General features: G+C 35.8%; 4 protein-coding genes across 6 annotated transcripts; 2 read left to right on the forward strand and 2 right to left on the reverse strand.

The window, feature by feature from the left end:
• Window positions 1-47: 47 nt before the first annotated feature.
• On the reverse strand, window positions 48-2,401 carry LOC106340775 (cytochrome P450 76C3-like). The gene is made up of 4 exons (XM_013779618.1): window positions 2,010-2,401; window positions 821-1,343; window positions 469-747; window positions 48-390 (listed from the first exon to the last, which is right to left on the reverse strand). The coding sequence occupies exons 1-4, from the start codon at window positions 2,399-2,401 to the stop codon at window positions 49-51; spliced, it is 1,536 nt and encodes a 511-aa protein (XP_013635072.1). The 3' UTR covers window position 48.
• Window positions 2,402-4,663: 2,262 nt separating this feature from the next.
• LOC106336646 (receptor-like serine/threonine-protein kinase At2g45590) lies at window positions 4,664-6,898 on the forward strand. The gene has a single exon (XM_013775540.1). The coding sequence runs from the start codon at window positions 4,755-4,757 to the stop codon at window positions 6,726-6,728; it is 1,974 nt and encodes a 657-aa protein (XP_013630994.1). The 5' UTR covers window positions 4,664-4,754; the 3' UTR covers window positions 6,729-6,898.
• Window positions 6,899-7,742: 844 nt separating this feature from the next.
• LOC106342419 lies at window positions 7,743-10,713 on the forward strand. The gene is made up of 6 exons (XM_013781346.1): window positions 7,743-9,027; window positions 9,178-9,546; window positions 9,622-9,845; window positions 9,920-9,983; window positions 10,055-10,251; window positions 10,340-10,713. Exons 1-6 carry the CDS (start codon window positions 7,828-7,830, stop codon window positions 10,578-10,580), a joined length of 2,295 nt encoding a protein of 764 aa, XP_013636800.1. The 5' UTR covers window positions 7,743-7,827; the 3' UTR covers window positions 10,581-10,713.
• Window positions 10,714-12,650: 1,937 nt separating this feature from the next.
• On the reverse strand, window positions 12,651-16,178 carry LOC106337599 (MADS-box protein SOC1-like). Of its 3 annotated transcripts, XR_001269057.1 has the most exons (9): window positions 15,867-16,177; window positions 15,169-15,371; window positions 14,059-14,140; window positions 13,812-13,873; window positions 13,596-13,695; window positions 13,465-13,506; window positions 13,337-13,378; window positions 12,824-13,064; window positions 12,651-12,793 (listed from the first exon to the last, which is right to left on the reverse strand). XR_001269057.1 is itself a non-coding variant. In XM_013776706.1 (8 exons), the coding sequence occupies exons 2-8, from the start codon at window positions 15,348-15,350 to the stop codon at window positions 12,933-12,935; spliced, it is 642 nt and encodes a 213-aa protein (XP_013632160.1). In that variant the 5' UTR covers window positions 15,351-15,371; window positions 16,005-16,178; the 3' UTR covers window positions 12,651-12,932. The 3 variants fall into 3 exon arrangements, 2 of the variants coding, with proteins under 2 accessions (XP_013632160.1, XP_013632159.1); XM_013776706.1 differs by having other exon boundaries at window positions 12,651-13,064; window positions 16,005-16,178; XM_013776705.1 differs by having other exon boundaries at window positions 12,651-13,064.
• Between the last annotated feature and the right edge of the window lie 3,341 nt (window positions 16,179-19,519).

The following is a 19,519-nucleotide window of genomic DNA, read 5'->3' on the forward strand; positions in this document are numbered from 1 at the left end:
GGATGAGTACAACGGAACAAAATTATATACATACGAGATTAAGAACACTTATAAAGACGACCGCACAGATCTTTTGGTGGGTACGGCACGTAGAGGCTTGGCCTTCCGCAAGGTAACACCGAAGGCATCAGTCATGTCCATGTTTTCAGCAACGACTCCCTTTTGAGCCTTCCAGTCAAAGGAGTAGAGAAGAGACGCAAGCACCAAAGACATTGTTCTAAGAGCCATTGACATTCCTGGACACATTCTTCGTCCCACTCCAAAAGGTATCAGCTCGAAATCTTTGCCCTTCACATCGATTTCTCGTAACAAGAACCTTTCTGGTTCAAACCTCGTCGGATTCTCCCATACACTCGAGTCTCGTCCTATCGCCAAGACGTTCACCAAAACCTAAAAAAGAAATTAGGTTAACGTGCTTCCCAAGTTAGTTATACGTAGTGTATTTTCACGTGATATGATGTGATATACCGAGGCGTTTTTAGGAATGAGGAAACCAAAGATGTGGACATCTGATTCTGATTTTCGAGGGATCAAAGGAGCTGCTGGATGCAAACGAAGAGTCTCTTTCACAATTGCTTGCAAGTAAGGAAGCCTGGGGATATCAGATTCTTGAACGACACCGTTTTCACCAATCACCTGCCGTATCTCACTCTGAGCTTTGACCATTTTCTCTGGGTTACGGATTAACTCTGACATTACCCATTCCATTGTACTAGAGTTTGTGTCTGTGCCCGCTGTAAACAAGTCCTACATATATGTATAGTTATTAGTTAATAAGCTAAGTACTTTTATTTTATAGTATTAGATTATCAAGTCTTACTTGAAGAAAGTGTTTGATATCATTTAAGCTCAGTTCTGCTTTGTTTTCCTGTGTAAGATCCAGAAGGGTATCTAACATATCGAAGCTAGAAACATCTTTACGCTCTGTCTGAGATGATCTCTTGGCCATCCGAGCATTGATGAAGTCTTGAAAAACCTTGAATAATCTCTGTGTGCAAAGCGTTGCTTCTTTACGGGTGCCTTGTAGATCAAGAAATCTAAGAAACGGGAAGTAATCTCCAACGTTGGGTTTTCCCGTGACGTTCATCAAGCTAATCACCGTGTTGTGGTACTCGTGAGATGACTTGGAATCATGGGTCGCGAAATCAGTGGAAAACAAAGCATTTGAGATGATATTGAGAGCTGTGACGAAAAAAGCACGAGCTATGTCAACAGCTTCTTCTCTCTCACAACATTTGTTAATGAAACTCATGAGTTCCTCCACTTTCTTCGTCCTTAGAGGCTCCATTGCGTTTAGGCGTTGCGTTGATAGCAAATGCATTGTTGTTATTTTCCTTAGCAACCTGAAATGATATAAACCTTCAATATTTTTTTAATTTTTTTGTAACATGTAAACCTTCAATATAAAAAACAATCCTGAAATGATATGGATATATATATTTGACCAAAAAAATATGCTAAATGTATATGACAAATTTAAGTATGATTGTTTCCGTTTTGTGCTTTCAGCGACGTTCATTTGAACAAGAAACATTCTTTAAAATTCTATAATTTACGTCCACAATTGATCTATAACCCCATGCACAGGGCCGACCCTGCTATAAGGCAGGTGAAGATTTATGTAGTGAAAATAAGACCACATTTCATGTGATTTTCTGGGCAAATGGTTGGTTACCTTGTTTGACTTAATTTGAGCTATCATATCCTTATTCTATTTTTATCTTATCCAACATATTCTCTATGTTAACCATATTAATCTTTATTTTAAGCCATTTTTGTGTTGTTTGTGGCACCATTTACCATTAGTATCTTATATAAAAGGCCACAAAAATTATTTTTTGCTTTAGGCCACTCCCAACTACGGGACGGCACTGCCCATGCAAGCCAACAAAAATAGAAGATATATTAGATTTCTATTATACTATGGCATTCCTCCTCACTCTTTGAATACTATAATGGGGGCTTGATCAAGTTCATATTCACATTGAATAAAACAAAACAAAAACTACCTCCAACGAGCTGAGGGAGGACCCCATGCGACAGAATATTCATGGTGGTCAAAGACTCGAACCGGATCGTTAAAGGTTCGGGCAGATAAATGATGGTCTCGCGTCTTTAGTGCCTCTTTTGCTGCCTCTGGTGAAGATATGACTATGGTAGTTAAACTTCCAAGTTTTAGACCCATTATTGGTCCATAGATTTTCGAGAGAGCAGTGAGCGAGCGGTGAGGACTGTATCCGACTTGGAATATGTTTCCAACCACTGGCAGCTTTGGAGGACCCGGTGGAAGTGTGGCTCGACTACTGCCGCGAGAACTGCTTCTCGTTTTCACGGTGACGAAGAAGTACAACAAAAGGAAGCATGATGAGACTAAACATAAGAGCAGAGACATAACGCACATTTCAGGATCACGACCGATTTGCTTTACTTGCTTTTTTCTTTATGATAAAAATAAAATTATATAGTGCATATCTTTATATATATATATTGAACAAACTATATCTCCTTTCAAGATAATCACACGTCCGTAAAACTGTCACGTACATGGTTGTAACTCTTAAAGAAATCAAGACACATTTCAAATTCTTGGTGGACCGATCGACTCATTATATACTTGTCGTGCGATATAAACGTCCATATTTGTCTATGTGTCTTATACATAGCACGTGGAAAATTTGTTTCAGAAACCATGTACAATCATACAACCATGGAGAGCTTGATGTTCATTCTGAAATAAAAAATAAAATTTGATTATCTAGTAAATAACCTTGAATCAAATGGTTGTTCCTATTATCAACAGACAACAGTTAGTGTTAATTCTTGGATGATTCTGTGGAACATAAACAAAAAAATTATGAAAAGATAATAGAACATTATAAACTTATAGTAACTTTTAATATATGCAACGGTGGTGGAGAGTTGGAGGGCCAAGGTCACGGGCCCCGACAAAGTGTTGGCTGTAACGCTCCGTGTAGTAGTGTTGAAATTTTTTTAATTTTTCTTTTTAAGAAAAAAGAGGCTAAGCAGTGGAACTCACATGAACATTTCTATTAGACCATGATTAACGGAAAGTTCTTAGGTTTTTTAGCCGGTTCTTAGTTTTTTTAGTTAAAAATTAAGAGACGGGTTTTTATATTCCGCTAAGAACCCCACTCTAAGAATACCTCGTTAATCATGCTTTTACTTTACTCAATCACTTCTTCTTCTCTGATCTCCATTCTCTTTTAGAAAAAAAAAAACTTATAAAAAGACTAATCTGAATCTGCAATAACCTGAAAAAGCTTTGTGTGTTGTCTCTTTTCTTTTTGCCTATTTTTATAGATTCCCTTTTCAAGTTATGTTACCAAAGTCAAACCCCTAATTACACCTAGTGACTTGTATTTTGGTTCAAAAAATTGGGTAAAAATGTAAAACTAAAAACAAACAAAGCGAAAATCCAACAAGAGTAAGACCAAAGCGATAAAAGGCGAAAATCTGAAAAGGTCAAAATCTCATCACCACAAAAAGCGACCAGAACGATGCCTCTTTTCTCTGACGTCACTAGCACGTTTGCATATAAAAAGGAACAGATCCATAGAATTAAAAAAAAATCTATGATTATACAAAAAATAGCTATAAAATATCTAGCTTCTGTGTAGATAATTTCTTTTTGATCTAATCTAAATTATTATAGCTTTGTAGGATAAGTACTCAAAATTATTCAAACATTATCACATGGCTTAGTCAATAGAACAACTTCTTGTTCTTTAATCAATGGTCCCGATTAACTAATTATCACCAGTTAGCTCTAAGAGCATCTCAAAAAAAAAACTTTCTATTATAGAGTTTTGCAAACTCTATATTTGAAGTTTCAAGGTGTTTTTCTCCAAAAGCAAAACTTCAAATTTATCTTCAAAATTATTTATAATTTACACTATACTCCTTATATTTGTCATAATTAATATAAATCCATAAAACTTTTGTAGATAACTAGCACATATATAAAATATTATAGTAATATTAATTAATACAATATTACACTAAAATATAAAATTATAAATAGAAATACATTATTAAATATTAAACTACAAGAAAAATATCACATTATTACATAAAATTATTTTAAAATTTGTTTGGAAAATATTTTAAAAGTTCTGAAGAAAATTTACTAGACTATTAGTGTTGATGTAATATTTAAATTTGTGTAATAATTATGTCCTCATGTATGTATCTTCTTAAAAAAAAATTATTAAGTTTCTTTTGTAATATTCTTGTTGTCTAATTCTACTTTTAAAATATTATAAATCTTATTTTGATTTTTAAAAAAACTTCTATATGTAAAAGTATACAAAAGTTTTAAAGATTAAAATTATGGATGAGAAAATATTTAAGAATCATAAATGTGATGTATAATTAATTATAAGGACCAAAATGCAAATAAAAAGATGAAACTTCAAATTTAGAGCTTTAATTCACTTCTTAAAACTCTAAATTTGAAGTTTTGAAATTTGTTTTTGGAGATGCTCTAAACCACCGCACTCACATGACGCATGCGCGTGAAGGCGAGTGAGGTTGACTTCACCATCACTTCCCCCCAATTAAATCTCATAGGTCCACTGTGGGACCCTTTCAAACTAAAAACCCGAACCCTCGTGAATCTCACCGTCACGCGCCTTTAAGAGCACCCGTTTCCCCCACGCTCCCCTTATCACCTTCTCTTCTATGGAATGAATCCTCCGACTTGAATCCAAAACATCTTCTCAAATCTTCCGAAAATGCCATCACGCCCCTCTCCGCCGGTTCATAACCGTCTCCAGACGCTTCCGGTTATCCTAACCGGTTCCCTCGCCTTAACCGGAGCCTTACTCGTCCTCCTAACCATCCTCCTCTACCGGAAACTCTCCCGGAACCGAACCGCTCCCTCGGATGCCTCTCCTCAGCACTACCAATGCCGCCGCTTCTCCTACTCCCAGCTCCGCCGCGCGACGAACTCGTTCTCCGACTCCTCCCAGCTCGGCCACGGCGGGTTCGGCACCGTCTACAAAGCCGATCTCCCGAGCGGCGTCTCCCTCGCCGTCAAAGTCATGGACTCCTCCGCCGGGGCCTTACAGGGCGAGCGGGAGTTTCACAACGAGCTCTCTCTCTCCTCTCGCCTGGCGAGCTCGCCTCACGTCGTCTCCCTCCTCGGATTCTCCTCCGATCGGCGTAACCGGAGGCTCGTGCTGGTCTACGAGCTCATGCCTAACCGGAGCTTGCAGGAGGCGCTTCTTGGGGCTCTTAAGTGCGAGGAGCTTATGGATTGGAGGAAAAGGTTCGAGATTGCGACGGATGTAGCTAAAGGGATTGAGTTTCTTCACCATCGGTGTGATCCGCCGATTATTCACGGCGATGTGAAGCCGAGTAATGTTCTTCTTGATTCCGATTTCAAGGCAAAGATAGGAGATTTTGGTCTCGCGAGAGTAAAGTCTGAGGCTTTGGCTTTGGTGAGTGGTGGTGGGGACGAGACTAGGATTCTGATTGAGGAAGATGATGATGGGAAGAGAAAGGAAGATGATAACGGGTCGATTCGCGAGGAGTGTGAGAGTGTGATTACTTTGTTCGAAGAAGGTAACGCCGTGAGTTTCTCGCCGGAGAATGGGATTGGAGCTTCTCCGGGGGTGGGATCGGTGGTTTCGCCGGAGAATTGTGGAAGCAGCGTTTTCACGGCGTCTCCGGGACCGGCATTGATACCCTCGCCGGAGAACTGTGCTGTTACGTCTCCGGGAGGAGCATCACCGGAGCAAATGAGTGTGGAGAGTGGTGGGAAGCAAAAGGTGGGGTCGAGGAGAGATTGGTGGTGGAAACAAGACAACAACGGTGGAAGCAGAGGAGTGGTTGAGTCAGGGAGTGTGAAAGACTATGTGATGGAGTGGATTGGGAGTGAGATTAAGAAAGACAACAAGGAGTGGATCAAAAACGGTGATGGGTCAGCATCATCATCGGTCTCTAAGAAGAAGAAGAAGAAGAGGAAGCCTAGAGAGTGGTGGAAGGAAGAGTTTTGTGAAGAGCTAACTAGAAAGAAGAGGAAGAAGAAGAAGAAAAATAAAAGAGGGTTAAGCTCAATCTCAAGCATTGAATCTTGGTTTCACAGAGACAATGATGATGAACAGTCTCATAATCCTACCAAGAGGAAAAAGAGGAATAGTATAGACTGGTGGGTAGATGGGTTAAGCGGAGATTTAAAATCAGTTAAAAAACAAAGCCAAGACTCTGGTCTATGGTGTGACGTGAATGTTCAGAAGAGTGGTGGAGTAAGCAGCACACCGAGCATGAGAGGTACGGTGTGTTACATTGCACCGGAATGTGGTGGCGGTGGTGGTGGAGGCGTGTTGTCTGAGAAATGTGATGTCTACAGTTTCGGGGTTCTGCTCTTGGTTCTTGTCTCGGGGAGACGGCCGTTGCAGGTGACCGCATCGCCTATGTCGGAGTTTGAGAGGGCTAATCTGATATCATGGGCTAAGCAATTGGCTTGTCATGGTAACTTATTGGAGTTGGTTGATAAGTCTATACATTCTTTGGAGAAAGAGCAAGCGGTTCTTTGTGTTACTATAGCGTTGCTTTGTCTGCAAAGGTCTCCGGTTAAGAGACCGACGATGAAGGAGATTGTTGAGATGCTTACCGGTGCGTTTGAGCCACCGCATTTGCCGTTTGAGTTCTCACCGTCTCCGCCTATGGGGTTTCCATTTAAGTCAAGGAAGAAAGCACGGTGAAGATGAGCTCAAACAAGTGTAGATTTGTCTGGTTCAAAAACACTAAACCAATTGCTAGTTGTAGAAACTGTTTAATTCCATAACGTTAGATTCTTGCAAATAGTTATGAAGATTAGTATGTCATTGCAGACTATTTCAACTACTAATGCAGAATCTATATTCAGACCACATTTTTACCATTTTTTATTTAACAATATGTTGAATCTATGTACAAACGAGAACCTATAAGTTGTCTCTACTAAAGGAGGGAAAGAGTTAATGAGAAGAAGTAACGAAAGTGAATGCAGAAGGGAATGTAAAGATATTGTGGGCATGGGATTGATTCAAACAGAGTGCATTGCCATTGCCACTGGAGCTTAATAAAAAAAAATAAACAATGGTGTTTCCTAGAACAAGATTACAAACTATAGATCTTATTTAACAATGGTGGAGATGAGAGGACACAGCACAATATGTAGAACTCGCTTTAACAATAAAATGGAAAGCAAGATCAGTGGTGAAGAAGAAAGGTTGGTGAGTATTCATTCTTAAAGGTACCGCCCAAAAATGTCATGTTTGCATTCCACTATTGTCGCCAAACCAATGCACCACCACCAGATTCCTTCCAGTAATCAATCATTTGGTTTCATAATAATCTAAAAAAAATGAGCTGAAGATGCTTTGCTTACACAAGGGAACAGCTAGTCATGAGGATAAACCCAAAACCCTCTCATCAACTCTGCAGCAAAGGGGTTAAGAACTGCTGCCATATTGAACTTGTAGTTTGGTTTAGTTAGAGACCCGGTTTTCAACCGGTTTAAGGCAATGTTTTGTACCATTTTTTTAAAAAAAAAAAAAAAATACTTTGTTTAAATTCAAAGAAAATTGATGTATATGATTTCTTTTTTTTTTTTGTTTGTTCAAAAATTAGTTGATTTCCTAATTAATTAATTAATAATTACTTGTGATCCGGTTTAAAAAAAAATATAAAATGCAAACATCGGACGGTGGAGAGAGTATCATGAATATAAAAGACACACGAGATCGGATCGGTTCATACAACACTGAGAAATTGAAAGATCGTCGACTTCCCAAAAAATCGTCTCACTTTCTCTCTTCAATGGCGGAAGGTGGAGGCGGCGACTCTCCAGCTCCTCCATCAGAAAACAACGGCGGAGGAGAGTTTCTACTCTCGCTTCTACACAGAAGACCTCACCAGCAGAGCAGCACCAACACCAATCCACCAGCTCCTCCTCCTCCTCCACAGTCGTTCACTCTCGATCCAGCCATCGCAGCCGTTGGTCCCACCGTGAATTCGAATTGGGCTTCCAACGTTACTCCTCCTTGGCCCCACGCCTCATCGCCTCCCAATCTGTTAGGGTTTCCTCAATTTCAGCAAAACCCTTTTCCGTCGAACCAATTCGATGGCAATCAGAGGTTATCAGGAGAAGATGCTTATAGATTAGGGTTTAATGGAGCTGTTAATCATCACTCGATTCAGCAGCAGCCGCAAAGGCTTGTGTTTGGTTCTTTCTCTGGAGATGCGACTCAAAGTGGGCTTCTCAATTCTAGTAAAGATCCAAACTTTTCTCATCCTGGGAGCATTGGAAGAGGAAACTGGGGTCCCATTGGTAATAACGGCAGGGGTAGTAGTTCCAAGTCTACCCCTCCTCCTCCTGGATTCTCTAGTAACCAGCGAGCATGGGATAGAGATTTGTTAAGTAGGGATGCTGATAGAGGGATGCTGATGGGTGGTTCCCAGAGGAATCATGATGGTAGAGGGATGATGGGTAATCATGATGGTAGAGGGATGATGAGTAGTTCCCAGAGGAACCATGATGGTAGAGGGATGATGGGTGGTTTCCAGAGGAGTTATGATGGTAGAGGGATGATGGGTGGTTCTCAGAGGAATCATGATAATGCAAAGGGCGAGCATCCTAAGGTATGGGATGATGATTTGAGTGCTGAGAATGATAGATTAAGGAGATTATCTATCCAGAACGAGGGAAGGTTCAATCTTACTCAGCAGGTTGATCATCCTGGACCACCTATGGGTAAAAGTCTACACTCTGTATCGGCAGCTGATGCTCAGGATTCGTTTTCGATGCTGAGCAAGGAAGCTCGCGGTGGAGGTCAGTACAGAGGGGAAGTGGGACAGTTGAGTAAGGGAAAGAGAGAAGGTAATGGAGAGTTTGGCCCTGCTGAGGGTGAAACTGAGGGTTTTGGAGAAGATATTGTTGAGTCTGTTTTGCTTGAAGATGAGACTGACGATAAGGATGCCAAAGATGAGAAGAAAGCTAGCCGGACTTCTCGCGAGAAGGTAAGTTTCAGTTTCTGTGATATATAGGATATAGCTAGATCATACAGTTTTAATATTCTACTAATGATTTGTTGGGAACATTCAGTGATGGTGTTTAGCTTATTTTTTAGGTTGTAAGAATTGTTTTTAAGTTTGGGTTTTTGTTATCAGGAATCGAGAATGGACACTCGGGGTCAGTGGCTACTCGGCCAAAGGTTAAGAATGGTTAAAAGGTATATGGCATGTCGAAACGACATCCACAGGCACGACGCACCTTTCATTGCTGTCTTCAAGTCCCTGATTCCTGCAGAAGAGGAGCTGGAGAAGCAGAAACAACTAATGGCCAAGCTAGACAATCTAGTCGCCAAAGAATGGCCTAACGCAAAGCTATATCTCTACGGGTCATGTGCCAACTCCTTTGGTTTCCCAAAGAGCGACATCGATGTTTGCCTTGCAATCGATGATGATGATGTCAACAAATCTGAGATATTGTTAAAGCTGGCGGATAGTTTGGAATCAGATAATTTCCAGAATGTTCAGGTAAAAAAAAATGTTTTACTTCTTCTTATGGTTATGAATCTTGTGTCTATACATCTAAGACATGTGTTTGTGTAGGCACTGACACGAGCTAGAGTTCCAATAGTGAAACTCATGGATCCTGTCACTGGGATATCGTGTGATATATGTATCAACAATGTGCTAGCTGTTGTGAACACAAAGCTCCTGCGGGACTACTCGATGATAGATGGCCGTTTAAGGCAATTAGCTTTCATTGTCAAACACTGGGCGAAATCGAGAAAGGTTAATGAAACTTATCAAGGAACACTCTCCAGCTATGCGTAAGTTCCTCCACATTCTACATTTCACAAAACAATCATAAGAGACCATTTCTGATGTATGAAACTCTCTGCAGATATGTTCTTATGTGCATTCATTACTTACAACAACGTAGCCCGCCAATTCTTCCTTGCTTACAGGTGTGTATGGTAACTAATATGTGTAATGTAACTTTTATTGAAAAGGGTTTACGTTTTTGGCCTATCTGCAGGAGATGGAGCCGACGTACTCGGTTGGGGTTGATAACATCCAATGCGCATACTTTGATAACGTCGGAAGACTCAGTACATTCGGATCAGGCAACAGGGAGACCATAGCCGAGCTGGTGTGGGGATTTTTCAACTACTGGGCTTACGGGCATGACTATGCGAACACCGTTGTATCTGTACGCACTGGTTCCATACTTGGGTAAGTTCACACTTGAGCTTTTCTACTTACTAATTACTGTAAAGCAGTCTCAGAGATGAAACATGAGATCTTTTTGTTGTTGTTGCAGGAAGCGAGAGAAGGACTGGACGAGAAGGGTTGGGAACGATAGGCATTTGATATGCATAGAGGATCCGTTTGAGACAAGCCATGATCTGGGTCGGGTTGTGGATAAGTTTAGTATCAGAGTGTTGAGGGAAGAGTTCGAGCGAGCTGCTAAGATTATGCATCAGGATCCTAATCCATGTGCCAAGCTTTTCGAACCATATGTTCCTGGAGATGATAATAGTAATGGCCAAGGTCATAATTAAGTTTTAAAAATTGAATCTGTTTCGTGTGGCTTGTATATATTTATGTTTAGATTCACTCTCCAGTTTGTTTTTTTTTGGTTGTTTTGGACTGTTGCTTGTGACCCTATCAATATTATTTGTTTGATTATAGATTGGAAAAAATTGGCTTTGGTCTTTAAAAACAGTAAAACGGAAAAAAAATTAGGCATATCTTACTAAAACATTAGTGCATAGACCAGACCAGACCAGATCCAAAGACAGATAACATGTGTCTGGACGAAGTTTTGAAGAACCATGAATGTGTTATCCTCACTTGACGAGAAACAGAAAGTGGTATGTGTGTGTTTAAAGCAGTTTACCTCGAAATGTTTTAGTGTCGTCTGGTTGTTTACGGTTTGGATAAGACATTGTCTGACCAACCTTTTATCAATCAACAAAATACAATCACAAGATCAGTATCTTACCATGCGTTCTTGGATTCATACGCAAAAGCTTCAGAAAGAACAAGTAAAGCGATAACGACTGAATCTCAAACTAATACATTTTGTTGTGACTATATATAATGCTATGTTTAATGTCAAATCATAACCATGGCAAGATGAATAGTCTAACCTAGTAAGATTCGAGCATGCTTCATTAGTATAACAAAAGACAAGTTCAAGATAGTACATAAACAACGAGAGTTTTACCTGTCTCACAACAGAAACAACGAGAGTTATTAGTTTCTCAGATAGAGTTTCAAAATATTATTAAATTAGTATTCACAAGTTTAGTTAAATAATAATATTTTAATAACTATAAAAATCTCTACCATTTGGCAAAGAACATGTTGAAAGTTTATTGGCCAATAAATCGATTCTTCCTTTTTTTAGTTTATCTTTCTTATGTTTCTGTTCTTTGTTAGTATTTTTAGTTACTCTTGTGGAGAATATTGATGTTGATGCCCTTATATATCTTTTATTGTGCTTGTTCCTACAAAAATAATAAGCTACTAGGTAGTACGCTCTCAGCGGAGTGGAATAGTTTATCAAATTATTTATTGTATATTGTACTAAGGTAATTGTTATATAATTTTTTTTTGGGAATGGACATTCATATATTTGTTCGGATTCAGTTAATATATTCGGATTTTGAATTTTTAGAGTTAGAAATTAAATTCGTATATTTACAAATTTGGATTTAGATTTGGTTCATTGCGGGTTCGGTTTGAATTCGAGTTCGGGTACCTATTTTAATTATGTATTTTTTTAACAAAAATTCAAATATACTTAAATCCTCAAAATATGAAAATAAAATAATATAAAACATAAAACACTGAATAATGTAAGATTAAATATTTAAATTTACATAAAAATTAGTCCAATTTGAATATTTGGATGGAGAACAAATAAATATTTTCAGTATTTTGAACATTTTATGTTATTTTTAGATATTTACTTGTGATTATGTTGATAATTTTTAGATATTTTCATATTTTCGAATATCTATTAGATATAAAATTTAAAATAATTAACATATTTAAGTATATAATTGTGATTTATATATTTTTGGTATCCAAAATATTTTAGATTAGATCATATTCAAGTTTGGTTATCTGATATGAAAGCTCCGTAAAGAAAATCAATATTTGGCTAAACTAAAGATCCGACTTTGTGTGTGGTATTTTTTTACCTCAGTTTCCTTAATTCATAACCAATCATAATTATTTATTGCATTCATGTATATAAGCCTCAACCATGGCTAAGTTTGGCAATATACAAAACTTTCGATTTCTAAAAATATTCTCATTCCAGCATTTTAGTTGATGTGAATCTTAATGATTTTCTATTTTTTTTTCTTACAAAATGATATTATTCAGTAGTTTTACGGCGAGAATTTCAGTTCACAAATACAAATGTCAAAAATACAGGAACTAAAAATAAACTGGCTAAAAAATTAGTGTGAACGCATTAATTGTTAAATGATTGTGAAGCTGACACGTCATCATACGTAAATTGAAATCAACGTAAAATTGTCACGTGGCAATATAGTGTGAACACATTAATAACAAATGATTATTTTTTAATATAATAGGGATATGTGTATTACTGATTTGGAGGGAAAAGCATTAATTGATACATGATAATAAAAGTTGAAAATGAACAACAAACATATAAACATCTAGGTAGGCAACTGTAGAAGAACATAGATACATAACACATGCAGATGAGTTTTAAAGAAGAGAGAGAGAGAGAGAGAGAGAGAGAGAGAGAGAGAGAGAGAGATGACAATAAGCAGCTTTAGAGTTTTGTTACTTGACCTTATACACTCACTGCTAAACCTTTTTACTTAGGGTTTCTTTTGCATTTTTGCTGTTGTCGGAAGAGTGCTTCTTCACTTTCTTGAAGAAGAAGGCAACCCAATGAACAATTCTGTCTCTACTTCAGAACTTGGACTACTTTCTTCGTCACCTCTTCCACTTTCTTGGTTCTTGCTCGACCAAACTTTGATTTCATGAGATCCCCACTGCAATAAAAAATAAGGGAAATAACTATAAATATTTATTTGTCTACAAAATTAATAGATGCAAAGAAGATCTAACAACACATAGAGGACCAAGGTCATGGCGATCATGGGACTACGTACAATAATGCGAATGTAATTACTAAGATTAACCAAGAACTACTATAAAGACTCCTAACCAAAAAGCCAAAATAAAGAACCAAACTTTTACTAAAAAAACAAATGAGGAACCCTAACTTGAGACCCTTAGGCGAAATTCGTTTATAGTATTGTACCTTTTCAGTGAGCTTCTGGTTTTCTGCAGCTAGAGCTTTCTCCTGCAAAAAGTTTTTAGTTCCATTTGTTAGAAGCAAGCACATGAAGATTATAAAGTTGTAATATTCCACTAGTTGAGTCTCTTTACCTTTTGCTTGAGCTGCTCAATTTGTTCCTTAAACAGTTGAGTCTAACAGAAATGAGCAATTAAGTTAGAATTATGAATCATTTTATAAGAATAATAATATGGGGATGATCTAAATAAATATGCATATATACCTTTCGTGCTCGAATGCATTTGACACTTTTCTCAAGTTGGGTCTCAATCTGCTGCAGCTCCTCAATCGAGCATGATCCTGTGCCTTCTCCCAAGAGTTTACTAATTAAAGCAAGAATGAAACACTTAATTCGATCATACTCTTACCATATATATGACGTGTTTGACGTTTAACAACAGCAAAATTGCAAAGATACAAGTGTATGACATGTTTGTACCGTTTGGAAGCTTCAAGTTGTTCAATTTTCTTCATCATGTTTGCTGCTTCATGTTTCAAATGCTGTTGGTTATATCAACAATGTTATTGCATGTGATTGTTTTCAATATATGTCTAATAGTGACATTGAGATGCTAATATGTGACATTGAGACTAGATACAGACTATGATTTTTTTTTTCTTAAGCCATTTTGATCTTTGTACTTAAGTAGTTATATGAGAAACTGGTACACAAGATCATAATTAACCTGCATATTTTCTTCAGAAACCGGTTTGTTGCTGATTCGATCCTTGGTATGCGTCAGATAACGATCTATGGTATCTTGCATACTGTTAAAAACATAAATTCATCAGAGATTAAGTTAGCACAGTATAAGAAACATATTCAATTCTCTGGAACTGGAACTCAAAAGCAGACAATTTAAGAGCATAAATTCTTTCTTAGTCAAAGTAATCACAAGACTTAATGACATGACTTGGAAAGCCTTGTCTATTTGGGGGTTTTTACGCATAACTTTGGAAAAAAAAGACATGTGAGTCTCTTTTCTTTATACTATTAAGTAGGTTGAGAGAAAGATGTACTTTCACAAATGCACAGATGGTCTGAAACATCTGATCAAAAGTAAATTTGGTTTCCCTTCTACTTAACACTACAAGATAATTAATTTCTCTCATTCTCTAAACAATCTATGTTAAGATTGTGGCTTGAGTATGGATGCTAAATCAGGTAGAAAACAGTAGGAACATAGTAAGCAACTTAATTGCATTATATTAGGAATGATAATGAAATGAAGCATAGGTAATTTATCTATCAGGAACGATAAAACAATGTGCTAATCATCACTTAGATAAACCCTATTTGCTGTAAGCAATAACGAAAAATATTAATTTCGCCAGACTATGTATCATTTCAATTCATAAGGAAACTAACTGCATGCAACATAATTATGATCCTTAAATGAACCCAAGAAAGAATAATTGTAATACAAACTCGAGTTGTACGTGTGTGTGTGATCATGATCTCTAATAAGACTGTATATAACATGTCAAAAGTACTTGCTAGAGAGTTCTTTGGCATTTTAACTTTTATCATAACTCAAACTAAATATGACAGATAGAGAGAGAGAGACATCTCAAACAATTAAAACAAGACGGTGTACTTGATTTTACTTTAGTAATAGCCTTAACATGGTAGAAACCAAGAAACTCATTTACATCCTCTCTAAGCAAACGTTTAAAGAGATGTAATTCCACAAAGAGCAAACAAATCAACAAATCCATGTATGAACCAAGAGATAATGTAAACTTTCTATCTCTCTCTATTTCTCTCTCTGTAGAAGATTTATATGAAAACGTACTTGGAGCTGGCGAATTCATAAAGTTTTCCCTTAGGAGAGAAGATGATCAGAGAAACTTCAGCATCACAAAGCACCGAGAGCTCAAAGGCTTTCTTCAACAAACCATTCCTGCGTTTAGAGAAAGTCACTTGTCTGCTTGTTGTATTCTCTATCCTCTTCATCTGAGTTTTTCCCCTCACCATCTCTTACTCGTTTAATTTTTTCTTTCACAGAAAAAAAGAATATATAAGATCTCTTTTTTAACTTGCAGAGAACATAAGATCAAGGGTGAAACCACCTCAATAACAAGATTATTCACTCACATAACACAATCCATTTGGAAAAGAAAAAAAAATTCACACACATAAAACAATTCATTTGGAAAAGAAAAAAAGATACTTTTTGCTGGGATTTTTTTTTGGTGGAAGGGGGCTGATGAAGTCAACGAGAGATAAGATGATTAAGTACCCACAAAGCAAAGCAATCTAAAGTACAAATTTATATAGTTGATCTATATGGATTGCTTAAAAGGAATGAAATATGCAGCCTTTATTTTATTTTGTTATGGGGGTTAATTGAAAGATATGCAACCTTTCATCAGATTTAGCCTAAACAAAACAAAACAAAAAAACCCAGAAACAAAACATCAAATCGACCAAAATGAAAAAGATCCATCAGACTAATCAAAAAGTAGAAAATATCATTACAAAGAGATCTACCTGTGGCCACAAGGATTTAAAACCCTAACAAGAAGGTTTTAAGGAGATTAACGGAAGAGGAAATTAAGAAACACGATTATGTATAAATAGATAGATATAAGTATTGCTGGAGAGGCGACGAGAAGATGATGAACAAACTTGATTATCTGCGTAAGGAAGGACCTATTTATGGAAGTAGCAAAAGAAGTAGTAGTAGCAGCTTTCCTCGTTTCATCTATTTGTGTGTAATAAAAGAAACAAAAGACAAGACTCGCACACTCTCCTCTCTTCTAGATGTAGCTATGGTAATAGGGAACAACCATGGTTAGTTTGGTTTAGCTGTATGTGGACTTAGAGAATGAAGAGCATTTTCAATGTAAAATCCTTTTTTTTCTTTTCTAAAATGCAGTAAAAAAAATATGGAATAAAAATGTTTTAACTTTACTTTATCTTTTACTCTATAATAGAGTAATGAACAAACAAAATATAAATCATTTCATTTATAGAGTAAATTCATTATGGAATAAAAATAAAGTAAGATATTATAGTATTTTTTACTTCATATTCACTTTTACACTATTTTAGAATAAAAAATAGAGTAAAGTTAGAGATGCTCTAAATGATCCAAGTTCAAATCAATTCCACAATACCAAATATATGTGACCACGTGGATATAATGTTATGATTTAGGACTAGACTCATTTGAACATGCAAAAATAAATTATATATGTGGGTTTCACTTAACTTAAGAGGGAGACGAACTAAAAATAATAATAATGTAGAACAATTTTTTTTCTTTTGGAAAAGTATTAAATATATATTAGAATAAGAGCAAAAAAGGCTGGCAAATAGTAATATGTGTCGCAAATATGATGGTTGCTTCAAACCTCATCCTTTACTTATTTTGGAAAAAAGTCTTCAGAAAGACCAAGAAAGCATATTTTGATATATATGGGTATACATACACATCTTTTTCCCTTCAAAATATCTACATTGATGGGATTGGCTGTCCAAGAATTTAAGAAGATTATAAAGAAAACTATTTTTGATTTTTAAGTGTGGACACAAACACTCTCTCGTACTTATATGCCCCACATGTAATTAATCTGAAAATAATGATATCAAATATCCAATCTTAAGAAATAATAATATAAACATTGTTGTGATTTAAAAAAAAAATAAGATATACTAAAAAAATAATAGTATGGGTGTCTTAAATTTTTAATAATTCCATTAATATTTGTATTATTATTTTTAATGATTTTTTAAAAACCTCTTCCTCTTAATAGAGATTTCCTCTTATTAAAGATGGAATGCTCTAATAACTAGTAAAAATTAGATGTTCATACAATCCAATGTGTTAGTTCAATTAATTCATATCTAAATCCAAAACTAGCTTCTAATAGTACTTACGACGTTCACATATTGTAAGCTATCTAAAAAAAAAAAAAAAAAAAAAATATTGTAAGCTATCTCACTTCAAATACAAGTTCATCCTTAACTTTGGGATTTACTTTTTAACAAATAAAAGTTTGCGATACATCGATATATCATAACCATGATATAAAACCTATTCTACTAGAAGGTTAACGTCAAACACGTTTACTTGGGGGAAATTCCAATGTTTTGTGAAAATTTCTAATTTTATTGTAGAACCTTACATCTTTTTTTTTTTTTTTGACCAAAAGCTTATATTTATATAAAATGAAAAAGAAACAAAGTTTACAAGCCCATACTTATATATAGTATAGCTATAGTCTCACCCAAAGTTTTAGTCCTACCTTACATCTTTACTTGAATGATTAGTAAATTGCTACTGCAATTCTATATAGTTTGTCATGGTTCGTTGGTATTTTATTCACAAAATCACATTATAAAATGATATTGACCATTACCAAAAATACGTATACCTCTCTACTCAAATTACTTGAGTTGCAAATAGAATGAGGCAATGCGTGTAGTACGACGTAGCGATGTGTCTAATTAAGAGACATTTGTAATATTTTCCACAGTCATAAACGAAAACGTAACTTTTGGGCAGTCATTCAAACGCAGCGGTTGCGGTTGCGTTTGCGGGTGGTTGCGGTTTCTACCAGTTTTAAGAGATTTGTACGACTGGTTCTGAGGTTAGAAATTGGTACGTTTGCGGGATACTTATGACTGATTAACTACCAAATGCAGTAGCGGTTAAATAATAAATTAACAATATTTATATTTATATAATTATAAAATATCAAAAATCATAATATTATAATAAATATAAAAATTATATTTATAAAGTTATAGTTTTAAATTTTTTTAAAAATTATAGAAGATATTTTAATTTTAAAATTTTATAATATTAATTAAAATATAATAGATATATTTTAGTATTTTTATAATTCTAATTTAAAATTTTTATTGAATATTTTTATTTTGTATTTATATTGTTTTTTTTTTTAAGAAAAAAATTATTATCCCGCAGCTGCAAACGCTGGAACCAGTTTTTGAATTTATGAGGCTTTGAGAGATTTAAAACGATTTGAATGATTGTTGTAAAACGCCAACAACCGTTACCAACCGCAAAAGCTGCATTTGCGGGTGGTAGCAGGAAAACCGGTTATACCCTTAAGAAAACCAATAATGGTTTAGATAGTCAAACGTCTTATCTAGCTAGTGGCCCCAAAAAAATATCCTTTTTTGGGAGAGAAAGTGGTTAATCGAAATCTACAGATTTATTTAGGGAGGACCGGACCACACAGGCTATTTATTTCGAAAAGAACATCTTTTCGCTAGTGACTTAATATGTTAACCAACTTATATTTATTATTAAATGTTACCGACAGGTCCGAGAATAATTTGTGGATATTTATTTTTGAGTTGTGCATTACTATATATATATATATTTGTAGTTTTGTGATTCCATTAGTTTAGGCATGTGTAACCAGGTTTGGAGTCCATGCTTACGCATTTTTTCAAAAACAATTCAGATTACAGAAACATAATCGTGACTAGTAAATACGAGCACTTCTTACTGGTCGAGATCAATAAGAAAAACTATACACTAGTGAAGATATTCATCATATACGTTAGGAGATTGTAGTTCGTGTTCGTCCATTGCGATTGAAGTTAATTATGGTTCGGAATGCTCCGATTTTCTAGAAATGGTCTTACCAATAGAGATTGGCCTAAACCTAAAACTGAAACATTGATAAAATCTATTATGCGTTTAGTCACATGTTTTTTTTATTGTCACTTACCATTAGAATAACAATTTCATAGTAATTTGAATCTAAAGATGTTAATTAACTTCCAAAATGGTACTAATCAATATTCACGACGAATGGTACTAGGAATTAGGAAAATCGTCGTTCAAGTTTTTTGTTTTAAATCAAGTTCTGTGAATCTTTTTGTAACTTACATATCTTTCCAACGTTTTTTAGGTCAAAATCTCTCAGAATCTTTCCTACTTTTGTTTATTTATTATTGTGGTTTATTCATTCGCAGTTTCGCACCGATCAATGGGAGCCATCCATCATGCATTTGTTTTGTAAAATTGATAATAGATGACAGAAAATTAGAATAACAAAGAGGGCGTAGAATATTTGAAATACATCAACGTCGTCCGTACAGACATTGTTACAAAGGTTAGCCAGTGATAATACGAAAACGCACATCCTACTTTTTCTAATGCT

This window comes from Brassica oleracea, chromosome C4 (assembly GCF_000695525.1).
Source record: "Brassica oleracea var. oleracea cultivar TO1000 chromosome C4, BOL, whole genome shotgun sequence".
Lineage (NCBI taxonomy): Eukaryota > Viridiplantae > Streptophyta > Magnoliopsida > Brassicales > Brassicaceae > Brassica > Brassica oleracea.